This window comes from Bombus impatiens, unplaced genomic scaffold (assembly GCF_000188095.3).
Source record: "Bombus impatiens unplaced genomic scaffold, BIMP_2.2 scf_0197, whole genome shotgun sequence".
Classification (NCBI taxonomy): Eukaryota; Metazoa; Arthropoda; class Insecta; order Hymenoptera; family Apidae; genus Bombus; species Bombus impatiens.
The window spans coordinates 1,859,460-1,879,891 of NT_176616.1; the positions used below are offsets into that span (position 1 = coordinate 1,859,460).

The window sequence follows — 20,432 nt, forward strand, 5'->3', positions numbered from 1 at the left end:
CTAAAAAGATACCAAAATAATAAAACCAGCAGAAACGATAACCAGAAAAGAGGGAACGAAAATAATGGACGTTAAGAAAGTAGCAGAATCTGTTTGACTTTCATCAAGAAGATGGTCCAGCCTGTGGCCAGATTGTCTCCTAATGCTTAACCAGAAAACTACTGGCAGTGACAATCGGGATACACGCGTACGTCAAATTTGCGGGGAGGATTACAGTATACGAGAATCAGGGAGTTTGTTGCTTTAAATTAAAATAATCTGTTTTCGCTCGGCCGCCCCTCGTATCGCGACGAACCCCACAGCTAAAGTCGGTAATCGCATTACCTCACTTTTGAACGCCTCCCACCCAACCCTGCAACTCGCTCACCCTCTCATTTTACGATCCCTGCTGCCACCAACGCCACCACGCCTCTGGCATACTCTATACCGAATCGGAATAAAAGCGCGTTTACTAGCGTGTGTCACGGATCGGGCCGTTCCAGGATAATAAATTCCATGAAATTTAATGAAATCACGCGTGCCTTTCGCAGCTGGTTACTAGGCCCAGCCTTCGTTCCAATGCCAGCCTAACCCGAAACGAAAGTGACAAAATTTGTCCCATTATACCAACGAGGAAGAAATTCCTGCTGTTCCTTTGAAGGGGATGAAATTTACTGGGTAATTAATGGAGTTTTCAAGTGACATTTGTTGATGATGCCATTAAATCACATGATGTTTGCGTAAATTCATATTTTTTTTATCAATATGAAAAAATGGAACCAGGTAGAGATTTATATTTTATTAAATTGTAAATATTTCGAACCGTTAAAGTTTATAATGTTACGAGGATTGCGGTTTTTTTACGTTTATGAGAATTTTGGAAGTGCAGAAATGCTCAAAGTGCAGATAATGTGTAAAAATATACGAAACGTTCAAAGTATAGTACTGTTTACAATACATGGCGCGGAAAATAATTTACGTAACTTCAATTTTTTTAATCATATTCGTAAAAATACGAATTTACATAAATTTCTGTAGTCTAAGGACAGGAGATGGTAAACGATGTTAGAATCTCCGTCTGTTGCTCAAAAGATTAACGCGTTTGTATCTTTGAGTATCCAGGGATAGATCATATAGTTTTTTAACTATGATGTTCGAGTGGCATAAGAGCTTCTTATAATAATTTCGTTTTCATAATCTTTTCGTACTGTATGATATATCATGAACCATGGTGTGTTTGTTATTATTCGGATAATTCTTTGAATACTACGTATATCTATTCACGTTACATTGAATTTTATAAATATTTACATATTAAAATTTTCCATAAATGGTTTACATCACGTGGCAATGACAATTATTTATATAAAAGTTTAAATATGTATGTGTGTTTAAATATGTATAAAGTTTAAATATATCTAAGTTTAAATATGAGTTCGAAACACAAAAGGATATGTAGTCATCCAAGTTTTTGGATGGACGCCCTCAAATCTTTTCTTGAAATGTTTACAAAGTTTACCCGAGTTTACCTGAATTAATAGAGAGAAAATGTATAAATGCAGGGATAAATGTCATGGTAGAAGAAATATACGAGTTAGTCTTTAGCAAGTTCTGTACGACTTGAAAGACCAGAAGAGTGAATACACTTGAGTTGTAAGAAACTGACTTCCATTGTGCCGTGTCTCATTAAAAATAAGTATTATAAACGTATACATAAAAATAACATCTGGTGAACGAAGGAATAAAATTAATTTTGTAAGATAAGAAGGAGAATTCCAAGAACAAAATGAAAGTATACCAGAGAATAATTCGATTCTATGTGCCGTTATTCGATAGGCCAGAAAACCGACTCCTGTTGAGCGTCACTGTTGACGTTCAGAAAACACGTATTTTTCACGATACGTTAAAAAGTAACGAACTGTGAAACAGCGCCACGAACCTGACATTGTGTTACAGAGCACGTTAATACGACTACGAACTACGAACACGTAAAAAATTCAAACAACTTGGTATTGTTTCGATCATTTATACGAAACGCTTCAAGCTTATGCTCGCTATTACATCGAAGCCATGAAGGAAGATAGCATTAAAAGAGAAAGAGATTATTTCACTATGTAACGTCGATGAGCCGTGGAAGCACTGATTGAAGAGCGATCGATGAATCGTAAAGGTTAAAATTTATTTCTGGTTGAAAGTTTCTGTTAGTATCGAGCAAGTTAGTATTTCTCTGAGAACATAAATCGCAGAAATTCGTAGCAGAGGAACTCGACAATTCGGAATTAACTGTTCCACGTATTCGTCGTATTTCTCATCCACGACTCACTCACCCGTGACTAGTAATTTAATAATTTTGCGTACAAATATTTCGAAACAAATCTACTCTGAAGCAACCTAGAAGAGCATGAAGAATACTATCCGGCTTTCGTTCTAACAATACACGTTCATCATCGTGGCAGTGCCTCACTCATTATTTTAAAACCTACACGACCATCGTATTGAAAAGTATAAATATCTCATCATCCTTCCATCAAACGAATTCCACTAACCTATGAAATATCGCCCACAAATTTTTCATGGATTAAAAGCAACAATGAAAAAATCAGATAAACTTTTCGCTTCACGACAATGGAATTTGTGCAGCTGTATACGCTGTTCATATAACGTTTTATCGGTGAAAATGGTGGGTTTGTAATCATATTTCTATAGAGAAAACGAATAACAACTTTTTGCAGATATCTCGCCAATTGAAACGGTACAGTACGATTTTATGTTGATTTAATGTCTATTTTGATTTATCGAAATTTCATTTCAATGATCTCAGTTAAAATTGTGGGTGCAAAGACTAGGTTTAAGAAAATTACAAAAGCTTCATCAAAATTTCGTTGCAATGCCTACGGTCCAAATTCTAGCTTCAGAGAATATATTTTAGGAAACTGCTACTGTGGAAATAAACGAAACTCGCAATTCAAAAGTCTATCAAAGTTTTATTAAAACAATTTCAGTCGTAATTTCGGGTTTAAAGGCCAAATTTTAGAAAATTATAACTGTAAAAGCATAAATAACATTTTAGGTTAAAGCTTCATCAAAATTTCGTTACATTAACTTTTCCAAAATTTTGGGTTCAAAAGTTAGACGTTTGAAAACTGTAATTGTGAAAAAATTTGAAATACAAAAATTCATCAATGTTTCATATTATACATACCTATATTCCAATAATTGTAGTCAAAATCACAGATGTGGAGACTGAATCATAAAAAGTTATAATTGTGAAAAATGGACAATACTCCTAACACAAAGTCCCATCGAAAATCCATTCCAACGATTTCAGACAAAACTCCGAATTTAAAACTGAACTTTCAAACATCTCAAATGGACAATATTCCAATTCAAAGCCTCAAATTTCACCCACTCTACGAACACTACCTGAGTATTAATTCCACAAGCAATAACATAAAAATAAAAACTACTAACCAATCATAACACCATAAATTCACCTACATCCACGCTAGAATCTTTAAAATAAACCGAGTTTGGAGCAAACAAACCTAACAAAATCGAGTTTCTCTCCTTTCTCTCAAGACATCGACGTTCGCGTGAATTTTCTTTCGCAGCGGAAGCTCATAGTCTGTCGGAAGCGAAACAAGGTCGGCCAACGTAAAAAAATAAAAAAAGGGAAAGAGGAAAGAAAAAAAGGGAAATCGCGAAACTCGAGGGCTTTACAACGTCGAGGCGAGACAAGTAGCAGGTGGCTAATGTCGGGAGTGACGTCGTGGAACGAGACGAAAGGAGGACAGGAACGTGTGTACACAGACTTGCTTATGGGCGGGCGAACGAGCTAGATAACGCACGTCTCGCGACGACAATACGGTCATACGACTAGCTCTTTTAATTAAGTGGAGTCAGCTCGACCGACTGCCGGTATATATGTATATCCATGGCTGGGAAAAATTTTATTCAGCGGGAATTATATTGGTTCGTTGTACTTGAACGACGCAACGCGAGGAGAAACAGGGAGACCTGCGAGACCTTTTCTAACGGGAGTGCTTCTTCGTAATAAACGTGAGCCAACCCCACCGGCAGCGCTCTTGTTTCTTTCTGTAATGATCCGATGAGAAGATTAGCTGCGTCTCCGCGAACCACGCTATTTGTGTATACCAGCGTTTCAGGGAGGAGGAAGTGTGCTTGAGATTTTTTTTTTTTTTTTTTTAATGCTTTGTTGAATGTAATACATACGTGAACGTAGGTGATGTCGCATTTCTTTTTATGAGTATGGTAGAATTAGCGGGAGGTAATAAAAGAGTGGTTTTTGATTTAACACGATTAAATTTGGAATTTTGATTGGTTGAAGGGAAAAACGGAGATATTGATATCCTACGAAAATAAAGAAATTCTATCCTTAGATTCTCTGCTGAATTTCTTTTTCCGGTAAGATGGTAGAATAAAGGATAAATTTGGATAGAATGTTAATAGAATTGAATAGAAGAGTAAATTTGAATTTTTCTATATATCTATTGGCATAGTCTGTCACTTTTCTTGGAACAAATGAAACAAGATTTCGAAACTAAACATTTTTTTAAATAAAGTTTTGTATCGTGGCATTGTACACCATACAATTTATCACGAAAGTATTTCGCAGCTCCTTTGTCTAACATCCATTGTGTTCTACTAAAGCAGACAGTAGGAGAAGGATAATTCGAGCTTTCCCGAACAATAAGTCGCCCATTCGAAGCATCTACGCGAAACGCGGAAATATAATTAATGTTTATTACCGGTTTTAATATAGCCCTGGCGTCACATCTCTAATTGCAAATGTCAGAGCATTGTACCGCGTCTGTCTTAAGGTTGAATTCGCTTTTGGAGAATAGGTTTGGAAAGCGTCTAGGGAGAAACGAGCGCCACCGTCTGGCTCCTATTATTTCCCATCGTTCAGCAATCTGTTAATTACTGTCTTCTGTACACTTCAGAGGAAGGGTCCAAGACTCAGACTAGCTGTCCATTCACGCGAACGAAGTTCAGCTTGTTATTAATCCTACTGCGTCCACTACGTGTCATTAAATATTTTCTTGTCTTTTATTATCAGAAGTTAGACGACCATTACTTGGTCCATTTCTCTAAATATATAGTTTTGGAATAATTTTCGTCAAACAATTTTTAATACATATTTTTACATTTAATAACTTACATTTTTTGCGCTAAACATTATCGTGAATCTTCGACGTTCTTGCAAGCTAACTCACGAGGATTTGGCAGAATTTGAAACAGGGATAACAAATCTATAATTAATTTCTCGCAGAACTATTGCTATTGAGAGAAGTATCGATTATCGTCGGATGGTAATAAATAAAATACTTTAATAATCCCAAGGATTAAACACGACATTATAAACTAAAATCCCTTTGGAACATACGCGCTATGTTCTGCTTTCAAACTAAGTGTCACATAGCCTTCATTTTCGGCAATCCATTCAAACTTTTTTGCACTTTTGATGCAACCATAAAACGAGTGAAAAAAATTCTTAGTCGTCGCTTAGACAGATTTATCAATGTATTCTTTGGAAAAGTGTGAGCGTGTTCTAGTAATACGTGTGTCATGTCCAAGCTGATGTCCGCCAGTGACTCTGTTCTTTGGTAAATCGAGACAGAGTGAAGGGGACTACTTAAGCTCTGTAGCTTAACTTGAACAGCGCCGATATAGGGCATCGACCTAGTTAGGTCGCAAGCGATCCTTCTTTTATATTCTCGCTCCATGTGTTTTAAGTATCTCGAAATATTTTTACGAACATGTATCCGCTGATATCATAAAGATGATGAAATACTTTGTAACGGAAAGATTCGACTTTTTTTCAACGAGAATTAAAACTGATCTATTAATCAATACTTTTGATATCTTCTTCTCTTTTCCTCATTTTCCCCCATCACTTCTCTTTCGTCCTTCTTTCTACTTTTTCCATTCTGCCCTTCCACGGACGCTCCATAATCCCAACCTATCTATCCAAACACTCCTCTTATACTTTTGAGACTGTAGATTATTTGCGAGGTAAGATCTAACACACTGGTTCTCATCTACATGCAGTAAAAATTCTTAAAACGTGCTATACCTGACTCTTTAATTAAAGGCATTGTCCTTTTTTCCTTAGATTGACAAATAAAAAAAATTGTCCGGTGTGAGTACCCTGTCTCGAAGCATATATAATATATCTTTTGGTGTGCGTCAGAATTTTAATAATTAGCTCACGTACGGCACGAGATGAAAATGGCTAAAAATCCCTGACTTTAGTAAACGTGACCACTTTCACCAACAACCGCCTTACAATTAAAACACTCTGCTATAAAGAATATTCGGTTCGTTAGAAGCTAGCGGTTATTTATCGAGGAACCCTTTTGATCCCTCGTTTCGACCATCGATGCGCAATCCCATTCGTCCCTTTGGCTGCTTTAAGGAAAATATTTGGTCAGACCACTCTGCTTCTTCCTCTCTTTTTCACTTGTATGCCTCGTATCCAGCGTCTAACATCGCCAAGACGTTTTCCATGATTGCTCAAAAGCCTTTTTCGTCGAACGCATCGTGAAAACGGAGAGCAAATAACCGCGCGTTACCGGTCGCTTTATTAGACTCCAAATGAATCTCGCGATAGTCGAGAAAAATCCCGTAACACTGGGAAACAAGTTCGCCTCGGTCATTTGGCAAATTGCTGACTTCGAATTAAAGCGTTAGCCGTTAACGAGGTTGCGTTCGATGCTTCATTTTCTCGCCGCAACGAAATCGAACGGGAAACGCGACGGTCTCGCGTTCCTAACGATTTATATTGTGCCATTGTATAACAACAGTGAAATCGATTCGAAACGGTAAAAGGCAAAATAAATGCGGCCAGTCTGCAGGATTTTAAATGAGACTTGGCTAATGTAAACTCTGAAACGAAGGTAATTCGAAAGTTTTAAACGATGGATTCACAAGCCTGATTGGATTCAGCCGGAATATTCTGCGATTCTGTTGTTTGTTCTGCTCTTTTATTTATGCTCCGTATGTTTATTCGTTGTTCTGTATCGACCCGCGCGAAATACAGCTGAATTACAGCGAAAATTAGTATTGAAACGCGAACCTGCTGATAGCTAATTTTCTATGGGATATACGAGAATAGCTATACATATATATACATGTACATTCAGCAAATCATATCGATATAAATCGCGGTTAATCAAGTTTGAAGAATTTTTCTTACCTTCAAGTCGCCGTGTTGATCGTAGAACGTCGAAGGTGCGAGGGCAGCTTTCAACCTTCGATTTCTATAAAAAATGAACATAATGGCCGCCAGGAGCATTACGATCACTGTGGTCAAAATACCGATAACGAGACCGACGAACTGCTTCGATTCTGGTTCCTTGGTTTTGTCTGGAACTGATGTATGTATATGTAAAGGCAAAAAAATCCACATATATCTTGATAATATATAATATTATCCCTTAAAATGTAAAACACTTGTGTCAAGACATATATTATCTCTCGAATTACTTAACGACATTTTACTTGTCCTCGCGAACGAAACGATCATCTGACCATTTGTAGCATTGGATTTTCCATTATCTTTCATGTTCCCAGCCTCATACAGATAAGATCTGATTGTCCAATAACTGGCTGAATACCAAGCAATCGATGCAACTAAAGAAGAGCAAAACGTCGTTTGCGTTCGTTCGATTTCAACGCATTTACGAGTTATAGATGATCGTTTGTAGGCGATGCACGAAACACGTACGCGTACACGACTATCTGTATGCAGCCTGGCCACCTAATACGCCAAAGTACACGACCTATCACGCTGGATATTATCGTGAAGGCAGCTTCGCATAATGCACGATGGCTCGATAATGATGATTACGTTCATCATGCTCGTCGTAATTGGATCACGATCGATCAGTAGTTTATCGATTCGTTGCTTTTATTGCCAGATTGAACGTCTGTCGTCTGTCATTTTACTGTCATTCAACGCACCTCGATGACGGGATAACCGGAATGGAAAAAGAAAGAAATGCGGAAAAAGCCTATGCGTACACGTGATCTGCGTGATTCTGAAGCTTTATTGGTTCTTCAATCGTCACTGGCGGACTTTTCCTTCTATGAGTGTTTCCGAGTTCAAATTGCAATAATAGGTATAATGCCAATTTTTAGGTAAATTCCTATTATTATTGGTATGGAGTCTAAACAGAAATTATGAGAGATAACGAGTACTTTAATCCAGATATTTTATATATTTTTGCATATTATATACATACTGGAGATTTCTGTGCTTTTGAATTTTCAACGAGCGTAAGGAATTTCACAAATTCATCTGCAGCCTCTTAACGATGCATGTTTCTATAAATGTAGACGACTATAGAAATATTCTTGTTAATTAATTTAAGTACGAACTGACGCAAAAGTCACGTTTGTTACTGTAACGTATAATACAAGTTTGTAAGAGAAAGTAAAATTCGATTTTCTTTTTACTTTGGTCACTGAGGATGATCGACAATTGAGACTTTAAATTTGGAAAAAGCATTTTTGTTCAAATATAACCTTCGTTCTGTCTCGTAAAATTATTCAAAAAGGAAGTGCTTTCATAGGAATCAGTAGGAAACGTTCGAGCGAACGTTGTTTCGTTATTCTCCATTGTTTCCTGTTATTCGAAAGAAATTTTCAAGCAGCTTCGTGCTTCACTTGAGAACGCTACGAAACTCATCTCGTTTTGTTGCTTCTCGTACGGATGCACGAAGAGAAAAGCGAACGTTATGCTTCGTAACGTTTCTTATCCGCTTCTTCCACTCCCCTTTGCAAGCTGAGAATCGTTACGCAGGAAACGGAATATTGGTTTCATCGCGTGAAAAGCTGAACGTACCCGAGCGCGATCTTGCATGCGTATCGATTGAATGTAAAGGCTTTTAATTTTCTTCCTGGCAACAGCGTAACATCGTGTTTCGTGTTACTATAACGCGGCAAAGGAGTTTCAGACCTTGTAATTACATCATGATTGTTATTTCTATCTTATCTTGTTACTGAAGAAATCGGTACATGTTATAGCTATCTGTACATGCTTGAAAAATAACAGCACCTTTTTTGGATTTATATCTTTAAGTCGTTAGTTGTATTTAAATATAAAAATGCCAATATTTTACGAATATCATATTTCTAACAGATAAATACGATGCATCATTTATTATAAAAAGCGTGTATCACGCAAGTTATAACGATCGAAGCGATAGCGTCTTGGTACATCTGGTTTCTCCGGCGTGATAATGCTACTCATCATGGCACAGCTATACGTAAATTTTTTATCAAGCAATAGATAGAAATGCTTGCGCATCCGTTATATTTGTCCGATACAATTCTCTATGATTATTTTCTATGTACAAGACTCGAAGTACCAATAAGAAACTCACAATGAAAATACTCGAATCGTGCAAACAGCCGTAACAAAGGTACCGATTGACTACGATGTTACTTTAATGCAGAAAAAAATGTATTCCAAGTAAAATAATAATAATTGCACGAAAACGGACAAAGTACGTCTAAATTATCATATTCATAATTTCGTGATTTCTCAAGCAGTTTGTGTACAAGAACCTCATGAATTAGGTTCGGTAAACGTATACATAAAACAAACAAATATATAATACAAATTATATAATTATATAATATACGAATAATCGGATCGTGAACAAGGAGAAAAGTCCAATATAATCTGATTCGGTCACTTTATGAAAAGTCGATCGAATGGAAGAAACTATAACGACCAGTTAAACTTCATGTCCGCAGCATGGATAAAAGAAAAAGAAACTCCAAGACAACAGGACAGTTTGTCGAATAAAACGATTGGTAAAAGAATGGGGCGGTCAGTACTTTAAGAGTTACTTCCTTTAACACTTCGATTCAAAGCGAAATGCTCCCTCGACAGTGGTAGTAAACGGGGAAAAAGAAATTAATTAGATTTTGCTTTCTACTCGAGGATGGTGAAACAAAAGACGAAGCATAGCTACATTATCGGTTTATAGAGGCCGCAGAGAGTATTGTCGATCTCTTCCGCTCCGTTTCTTTGATCACCGACCGTGTATTTTTTAGAACACCTGGGAGACGTTACGGTGCATTTAAAAAGGAACGGGAAGAAAGGAACTAGAGCGCTGTGCAACCTGCGTATAAACACTTTATCTTGCTTTTATAGCGTTGCACACAATTTCACCGCTTTTTGGTGTTTATCGCGATCGCTCGGTTCGTACACAGCTCATTTGAAAAGTAATAGGATTGTGGGTACGTCAACTTGTGACTGATATAGTAATCATTTTATCGCCAACATTGTACGTTATGTTCCACGATACCGCATACAGATGTTTAGAAATGTACAGGCAATCGTGCATTGTACTCATTGCATTATCTGAAAGCTAGTTAAATACGAAAACAGAGTTTAGAATTTTAAGGGAGACTCACAAAACAGGTGAAGAAAATTCAAATGCGCGCTAGTTAGAAAGTCAGTACTTTCAAAATTCGAAATAATTTTTCGTTCCGATTAGAGCAAATGGTTCATTCGCTTCGAGAATTGTTGCATTTATAATGACATATACTATAATACTATAGCGTATTCATAAGGTATTAACATTCATACACATAACATAATTTAACTTGATTCTATAGGAAATAATATATATGTGAAAAATAGAGTCTCGATGTTAGCTCTATTCATCGATAAATTAATCGCAATACGATTAACAAAATACCTTAAGGAAATATGCATGATATATTGTACATTATATTTCGCGTATTTTCATAGATCGATGGCTACGCTGTTCTTCGACATTTCGAAGCAACGTATTGTGTGTCGCTGCTATTCAACGTGTCGTTACTGGACAAGCTCTCGGCCAAAAATTACCCGTGACGAAGCCGTTGAAAATAAAATTCCTCTTCTCTTCTCTTATTCCAACTTCTTTTTTTGCAACTTTATTGCGCGTCGACGAAATATCGCGAAAGGTTTCGCGACGAAACATCGCGAACACGACCGGTGAAATGCGAATAAAGAGAGGAGAAAAACAGAGAAAAAAGCGAGCAAGGGAAAGAAAGGGCCGCTCGTGATCGGCATTCAATTTTCGAAGCTGCAGCTTCCAAACAGCAAAAAGACGAGCGATCTGGAGAGCAGAAGGAAAAAAGGGAAGAGAAGAGAAAGGGAAGGGAATAAAGAAGAGTGGAAATCGTGCGGAAAATTACGAAGGGTGTCCTTCGATGCAACAATAGCAGAAACCGACGGGGAGACTTACGGGCATTATCGTTGTTTTCCTCCTTATTAAAAGTGGCCTTTACTTCGTCTCTTTGCAGTGGACCCTCGTTATTCTGATAGGGACTGCCGGTCGCCAATACAATGGCACTCTTGTTCCTCGGCTCTTCATCGTCGGTGTTGTTCCATTCGGAGATTACTGCACATCAGGAATGGAGACTAATGAAATTTGCGGCCATCAAAGGAATTGAATGTTAACGGAAGGGGAGGCTCTTTTAAACACACAGTAAGGGGCTAACCACCCTCGAAATTAATACGGTTATCACGTAATTTTAGTAGGGTGATCTTCTTAATGCTTAGGGCGAGATGAGATTGTTGGTTTTAATAGAACTATAAAAAAGTAGCCACTTTGGAAATTTCCGTTTTAATACAACCCATTCATTCTCTGCCATTCTCAGATGGATAATAAAATTGTTTCAAAATTGAAGGATTTGCAACTATCAGGGAGAATCTGCGATATTTAAATCGTATTTTTGTTAGAAAAGAAAAAAGGTATGAGTTACATAGTCAAAAACTTGTGTAAATTGATCATAAATTTATAGCTTGAAAATATAGTTTGAAAAAATAATTTAACTTTGATCGATTTTCTCTTGGCTTTTGTTTACTCAAATTGCTGGAAAGTGGTGCTATTCTCCTCTTCTTTTTTCTTTTATACGAACGTTTCCTTTCCTTTTATGTAGTACAAAAATCTGTGCACTCCGTTCAATTGAATCGGTCGAATCGAAATTACGAAAGAGATAAAAGAGAGTAGAGGGCTGGAACGGGACGAGAAATTAAGTAGAAGTCTAATAGGACGATTCGCGCCACGTTCGCGAAAAAACTAAGGCGAATTGCATGGGATGAGGATGCTGAGGAATTCAAGCCACTTTGAGGATAAGCAATCGAAGTTATCTTTCGCGGAAACGGAGGAATAGAACACCGAGAGAATGATTAACGACGGTTTCGCTGTTTGCCACGGGAACCAAAGTTTTCGAGGGCGTGCGCTTCGCGGTGCAACCGTCCAAGTTTCGCTTCTGTTTCGCGACCACGTGCTCTGATTCGCGTAACGTGCCGCGTATACTTTCGCCTTTTTTCTTGGACGTTGATGCTTCCGAGTCGACCGAGAAACACCACCGGAATAACTGAGGAGACCGCCTTTGAATGTTTTACAAGCAGCGGGAATATTTTCAAATTAACGAGCGGTTTTTCTCTTCACTCTCTTAACCTCGAATGTTTAGAGGGAGGTGTCGTTAAAGTATAATGTAAATTTCTTTTCAACTTGTAATATTCACTACCGAGTTTGTTATTTAACACGATCGCTGTGGACGCGACTTTCATTTCGTAGATTATGCTACATTTTGATAAACAGACGCGCGTTCTCGATTGCATATGAAATATGAAATATAGTTTCGTTATATATAATACATATCCAGTTGAAATCTATTTTTCGAATTTAGAACTTTGTTTCTAAAAGTTTGAATTTAGAAGGTGGAACTTAAAAATTCAAATCTTTGAATGAACTTTCTGAGTTATTAACCTAATAAATATTAATCTGTCTCGCAGGTACTTACTTTATATAATTAAAATATATCTTCCACGTCACTCACTATTGAGACTTTTTCTCTGACATAAAAATCTTAAAAGTTTTAAATAAAACAATTCATAGTATAAGATATTCTATTGAGAAGGAACGGGAATAAAAATTCTATCGGCGATTCGCCTGTCAGCCACGTTCAAGAATTCATCGTCCCATCAAGGATGAACGTTCTGACGTATCGTCGTTCGCGCGCAGCTGCCTGATTATCCTTCATCTTTTTCAACGATTCTATCGTCACGGTGGCGAACGTGTCATCTAAAATTGGAAATCGAATCGACCGGGCGGGTGTCTGCGGAGAGAGGGACTTTAAAACTCATCCGTGTCTTGATCCAAAGTTCGCAAGCGACGGCCTCGAAACGTGCACCGGATGCGGTTTCTACTCTTGGCGAAGTTTCCATGGCAGCCTTGAAATCCGTGTGAAGTTATTTCGTTTTCGATATCTCGCTATCCCGATTCCCGTGATCCCTTTCTCTCTTTCGCTCCTTTCGTCCCTTATGTTTCTTACCGACGTCTCTGTGGCTTTTTTTCTACCTATTTTCCTATGTCTCCGTTTTTCTCTCACCCTAGAGTACACACTCTCGTCTACGGAACGTGAATCGAAGAGGTGGGGAAGTAGGATGAAAAATAGATTTTTATCGAGAGATCCGTTGTGTTTCCCTTACCTGATTCGAAGATTACTTCGCTGAGCATGATCCAGCGCGCCGCGAAATACAGCTGTAGCTTCAGAAAACGGCCGGCGCGCGAGTGAAGCTTTATGGTAACATCACGTGCCTGCTCCAACACCAGGTCCGGTATATACGAGAAATGGACGGGTTCGCCGTTGAACTGGTTTCCACCGGTGCCAAGATAAACCTTCGCGTAGGAAAAGACCTGCGGAAGAATCACGTGTGTGCAGAGAATACAGTCGCGTTCATGGCTGAAGATGAAGCGATTGGTAGACGAATAAACAGGGGAGGGAATCGTTGAACGTGATGGAAATTCTTCTCTTCTTTCTTCTCTTCTTTTCTCTCTATCTTATTTCTCCTTCGTTGTTTCTTTTTCTTTAGCTTCCATTCCCGTTGTTGTTTCGTCTACGGTCGTCGCTACATGTACGTATCGCCTGAGTATATGGAGCAACGTAATAACCATCGTTCAACCGAGGCAAAATAGTTTGTCTACGCAAAAGCGTCGAACCATATGGGCCGATCGAATGAAAAATTTAATTCCCTGTCCATCGAATCGCGGAAAAGCTACCGGATTTGTTTTTTCGCGTTGAATAAAGTGCGTTTTTACAACGCGTTGAATTTGCCATGGAAACCGCGATGCAACGTTATCGCACGATTTCCGAGATAAACGTAGTCGAGATCGTTTACGCGAGTTTAACAACGATGGGGCGTCGTTCGAAGTTCTGGATCGTTTCGTTCTATCTTTCTCATTCCCTTTTAAGGTATTTGAGAAAATTTCGACGAAGCTATGGCTTCGTTAAGATAACGCGTGTTCGCTTTAAGGAACGTTCAAAGAGCGATTTTCACGTCTTTCTTACTCGTTAACGAGTCATCCACAAAGTTTAATGAATTATACCGAATTCATGGATCTCGCAGCGAGTTCATACTGATTCAACAAACATCGATCTCCGCATAGAAGGGGCTATAATCGGAATATTAAGCGGATTAATCTGGAGAAGCGTGTTTGGATATCGCTTTTGGAGATACCGTAACAGAAAATATACTTTCGGGGAAATCTTTCTGCGTTATTTTACGTCTGCAACACAGTCTAAATGAAGAGAAGTTGAACGTACCTGCACGTCTTTGGTGAAGTAATTGTTCATGTGCAAGTGTATGGCAGTGAAATTCCTCGAATAGTCGAATTCGAAGGTTATTTCAACGGGACGACCGAGCATACTTGGTGTGTCGTTTCTCCAGCCTACCCATTCGTATCCTTAAACAAGAAAAAGAAACTTGTTATTGCAAAAATACAATGCTACATCCTGTGAATCGTTCGAACCGATTTAAAACGTTCGAATACGGATGGACAAAAACATCGACCTGTCACGTTTTAATCCTGCCTCGTTACACTTTTGCCGCACAATGTACCCTGACAAAAACGTTACACGAAATGTCTTTTCATCGATCCTTCAACAATCACAGCGAATCGGTGTACCAAGAAGCGTCCGCCATTCGACAACCGACCAGTGGCGTCCGATAAAATTCGAATCCGCGATTAATTCGAGTTTAACAACGTCGGCGATCGGCTGAAACACAATCGAACGATCGACTGTTTTTTCAGTTCCGTTCGTCCATATAAATGTACTCTTTTTCATGTTCTCCCTTTCTCTCTCTCTCTTCTTCTCCGCATCTTTTTTCTGTTTCTCTCGTTTATATTTTTTAACAATATGGACGAGAACATCACGCGATGAGTTCGAATACGACGAGAATATTTCCATTCGTGAATCTGAAAAATGATACGTTACGTCGTTGGATCCGATTACCCCATCGACACCGCGTACCGATAAACGAGACAATAAAATTTGTAACATAAATAATCCGTGAATCGGCCATGACGTGAAATCTGTTTGCCGCGTGGTGTGAACGGGCCGGTCCCTATCAAACGAACAAATTGTTTCAACGTGAACGCATTTGTTGCAAATTGTGCGATGTCCTTTCAGCCTCGGCCCGTTCCCAATGCCAACCTATTTTCAGCCGAACGACAGCTGGTCTTTGAATGTTGCCTTAATTAATCGTCAGCTGAATGCGAAATAGTAGGCGGTTCGTGCAATCTGCGACTGCATTGAATTCGCGCTCTTCACCGGCGAATTTAAACGCGAAAGATCGTAGCTTCGTTCTTTCTCTCGTTTCTTCGCAACATGAAATCTTTTGCTTTGTCTCGTCACTTGCTTTCTTGTCTCCTTCAAATTTTTATTCAGATTTTGCGAATTATTTAAATAGAACACGCACCTCATATTTCATGATTAAATTCGTAAATGTTATGTTAATGGAATGGAATGAACTAAAATTGTAATTTCTTCTAACAGCAGCGAGTAAGTTGAATATCCACAAAGGGACGTGGTAGATTCGTGATTCAAAATGTAAATTCGAAAAAATTTTTTTAGATTGGCAAGGGAAGATTCGTCGATAGAACAGATAGCGCAATTGCTAGTGGAATCGGTCCACAAATGAAAAATCTCGATTCGAATCCTCGGTCCAGCAATCCGATCAACCAATTCTTTCCCTCCCTATATGTTACTGACAAGTCCATTAACGGATTCAGCACGAAACGAATCCTCCCTTCTGTTTTACCCTACCTCGACCATTTCCGATTGCTAAACATCGTTCTGTGTCTCACCCTGTCTAAGAATATTTGCTACATTAATTCCATCGATATTGTCACCTGAATTTACATTTTAACAGATATCCTATCCTTTTTTCATTCCACTCATTTTTCATTATATTGTCATATACGAGAACATTTTAGAACAACAATTTTATTAATATTATCATAATAACAATAAGTTATATAAATGAAACTATGAAATATTCTAAACCTTACACAAACTAAATACATAGATTTCTAAAATCTAGATTTACACGTACGATAAAGAAAAGAAAGCAGAAAGATATATAAAACTCGTCTGTGTGAAGAAAGTCCGTTTAAAGTTTAAGCCTTACTAACGAGTCCACTAGAACGCCTCGCACGAAACGTCCTTACCTTCATCGCTTTCCCAACTTTTCTCCGGCCAACCCCATTCCCTCGACTAGCTCTTGGCCACCGATTAACAATCAACCTTCGTGACTCGTCGAAAACCCGACTCACCCATTCTCTAGTTTCAGGAACAGGCAACGTAACCGGCTACTGAACTAAAACCATCTCCTAATTTATATTCGCTGGTTTACCATTGCTGCTAATTTCCCGGAATTATCTTTGTTAGTCGGCCTCCGGGTATCATCGATCCTCGCCGAAATATTATCTCGGATATTCCTATCATTCTTCCAAACGGTTTGTAACGTGATATTACATTATTAAATTCAATGAAATTAATTAAATAAGTTACGGGAGAAATAAAAAATTCCTTTCTTGCAATATCGAATATAACAGATTATAACAGGTTATAAGTTAATAATAACGAAGATATAATGATATGAATGAAACAAAAAATAAAGGTAAGCAATTAGTGGTTATAAATGGAGTTATATACAGATAGCTTAAATCTAAAGAGAGAACTCCAAAAAAAAAGAGATCGGTAGCATCACAAAAGCGATTAGAGTTTGTATGCAAACGACTGAGATAGTTATATAAATCATTGGTTGACGCATGGGAGCGTAAAAGTGGAACTGATGTAAAATATCAGTGGAATTGATCACTTGATAATCTCGTGAACAAATAATATATCGACTATCGTGTGATGCAGTTCAAGGCTCGATAACCCTAAACAAATTTTATTTAAACGATAATAAGCAAGACGCAAACTTGTGTAATTTGAGGCAAGTCTAAGAAGTTTATGCTACATTCCCCGATTTAAACAAATTTGATTTTTATAATTGCGCCATCTATTAACGTTCCTATTGTCTAAGATTCGTTGAAACGGACTATTGTTTAAAAGTTACTTAATGCAAGACTACGCACGAGTATGTGCGTCTAAGTATATTAAAAGAAACATTGTTTTATTGTTGGATTTAAACTCCGAATAAAAAGAATTCCTTTTAATCTCTCGAATCTTTCAAAAAAATTTTAACATATCTGTGTTTTAATTACTTTTCGAATTAACTTTCGGTAACCTGGTTCTCGATTGAAAACTATTCTCCAGATCTATATATGGGCCTGGAACTTCTATTTTAAAGTGTGTCGGTGGATACGCACCGCAAGTGCAACGGAACACGGTTTCGGAAAATGGAAGAGTTTCGTGGCACGGAGCCGCAGCGGCAGTTATTGCACGGATCCGCGACGCCAGATACCACTGTTTCGAGTATATTCGCGTACGAACACACCGAGCCCCATGGGGGAAGTGCGCGCGGATTGAAAATGGACTGCAATAACCCTAAAGCCGGCCGCGACCGCGAGTTACGCGTTTTTCCGAACCTGGTTTCTCTCTTACTTTTCGCGGTTCGCTTCGAATTTCCGCCTTTAACCGGACGCTGGCTGCGGTTTTCCGGCCGAACTTTCGTGAGCGCGCGATTTTACGAATTCCACGTGAATTCGTCGAAATGAACTCCCCAGGAAGTTTACTGTGAATGACCTAAAAAAAAACTTTCTTGTAAAAAGAAATATGTAATCACATGGTAATTAAAATCAGATGGATTTTTCTACAATCATTGTTCCATTGAAATGATGAGTTCCGTTTAAGAATTGAATGTTTAAGGATTGAATATGCAATTCCAGAGCTTTCACGTTTACAAAGAAAATACTTAATGAGAAGAATTTGGGGTATGTTAAAGCAGAGGTGATCTGACGTCTCGCTTTATCAGCTTTATACATTAGCAAAAAAGTCACAAAGTTCATCACTAAACTTCATACACTATTAATAGCATGAAAACATAAATCTCATAGAAATTATTTATAAGAACTAATATGTCATAGATTTTAAACAGAGTTTGCAACACAATCATCGTGTATACAGATATACTATTATTATATACGTCTTTTTACTTGTTTTTTTTGTTAAGTATAGAATATATATTAGTTGCTACATTGAAATATAAGGTCGAGTGATTGCTATCTGACCCTACTTCCAAAACTTCCTGTGACCTTGCAAAATTCAGCTCAAAACGCGTCTCGAGTTTCCGTCGTTCACAGGCGTATCAAAGCTTGCAACCCCGTGCTATTCGAAATTTCAATAATTACAGTATACGGAACGCTACACTGCGTTAACAGAAATATCTTTAGAAACATAATATTACAACGTGTCAACAGCGAGATACCAAGATTCTCCCCATAATCGCGTCTCTTGTTTACGTTTCAATTTCTTCTGCCCTCTCATCTCGCTTTATAAGAGGAGAAGTAGATACACGATGATCGTACCTCTCCGAAGCAACCGAGATTTGTTCTTAGCGCTATAAATTCTGTGCATTTTTCTCTTTCGTCCTCGACGAATTCTCCGAGGGTAGATGAAAGATGCGTAGAAGATGTCGAGCGTACCAAGACAAAGCAGCTCCATCTTCACGCAGCCTTCGTGCGGGAATCGGTCGAGCTGTTCCACTAGGCAGCCTACCTCGATCCCTCGGAGCTTATTAAAAGTTCGAAGTTTCGTTTCAACTCGTCGTGTTCGTTGAATGCTGTAGGCATTCGGATTTTCCATGGCACATCCATCCCTCTGCTTTTGCTGTCCGCTTTCCCTCTCTATCGACAATGTTCACGATCAACAGTGCAGCAGCATTATATCGCTCTGATCTATCCGCCTTCATATAAACCACCCTTAATATCGTCCCCCGAGTAAATAGTTTCCAGTTTCCTGTCGTCGTCGTCGCCGCCGCCGCCTTCGGCCGTTATCTACCATCAATTCTGAACATTCAGAAGGGTCGTAAGATAACCGCCGAACCAACGGGTATATACCACACCGTGAACTCTCCGTAGCTTGATGATTTTCTCACTTAAACCATCCTGAAACTATACTACCGAGCGTATGGTGATCGTAAAACGATATACGCTCACGTGTTATCGATTTCTAAAGAGAATTTAAACGACGTAGATGAGGAACAGCTTAGTAGTCATGGTGTAGAACTATTTTTCCAAGGGTTATGACTGTAGGCCAAAGGGCAGGAATGCGATGAGCTGTATTCCTTGTTTTCTACGGAGAGTAATTGTAAGATTCAATACGCTCTTGGTTCATTTTATAGTATATTATGTTACATTTTATACTAATGAAACTTTCTTTTTGTTTCGCATTCGGATCGAATTCATGAATATTTAAAAAATATCAACTGTCATGAAATGGTAGATGAGTTCTTGATCTTTGTCAAATTCTGTAGATTTGTATTTTCGTAATTTATATTTGTAAAAATTACATTTCGTTTTAATATTTATATTATGATATATTCTTCGTGGATTTGTATCTGTGAAAACTTCGCATGCTTGAAACTTGGAACTCTTTGGACGGGAGGAATATAAGCAAAATATTCTCTTTCTCCTGTGGTCTTTGATTTGAATGGTTTTACAAAGATTGTTCGACTGTGTTCGCGGAGCAACGCGTCTGCTGTGCGACTTGTCAACGACGTCGTAAATTCTCGTCTCGATTAGGATCGACACCACGAGCCAGCTGATTCTCTACTTCGATTACGATGATAGGGATATTTCGAATGAATCTGACACCTTGTTTTACAGTTTAAATATAGCTATACATTTCGCAAAGAACACAAAGATGGCTGAACGTACGGATGAATGTTAAGTGTAAGCGGATCAGTGTCGCTTCTCTGTGTGTCTCGTGCGGAGAGCTGAGTACAAGCGAAGTATAGGTGGTGGATGTGGAAAAGATGAAAACTTGAGATGGAAACTAGAACATGGGACAAGAGAATTTGTCAATTTACATTTTCGGTGAAGAAGTAAGAGCAACGGTCATCGTTGCTAATTCATTGGAAAAACTGATAGGAAAAAATGAGAACAGGTCGCCTGCAAACTGAA

At 38.3% G+C, this 20,432-nt stretch overlaps 1 protein-coding gene across 7 annotated transcripts in view; it reads right to left on the reverse strand.

The window, feature by feature from the left end:
• The window catches only part of LOC100745693 (discoidin domain-containing receptor 2), a 224,952-nt gene that overhangs the window by 33,643 nt on the left and 170,877 nt on the right, over nucleotides 1–20,432 (reverse strand). For all 7 annotated transcript variants that reach the window (XM_003487647.4, XM_033319604.1, XM_024366066.2 and 4 more), the window contains 4 exons: nucleotides 14,623–14,762; nucleotides 13,508–13,715; nucleotides 11,253–11,408; nucleotides 7,199–7,374 (listed from right to left, as the gene is read on the reverse strand). In XM_003487647.4, the coding sequence (XP_003487695.1) occupies nucleotides 7,199–7,374; nucleotides 11,253–11,408; nucleotides 13,508–13,715; nucleotides 14,623–14,762 (680 nt within the window). The remainder of the gene's footprint in view (nucleotides 1–7,198; nucleotides 7,375–11,252; nucleotides 11,409–13,507; nucleotides 13,716–14,622; nucleotides 14,763–20,432) is intronic.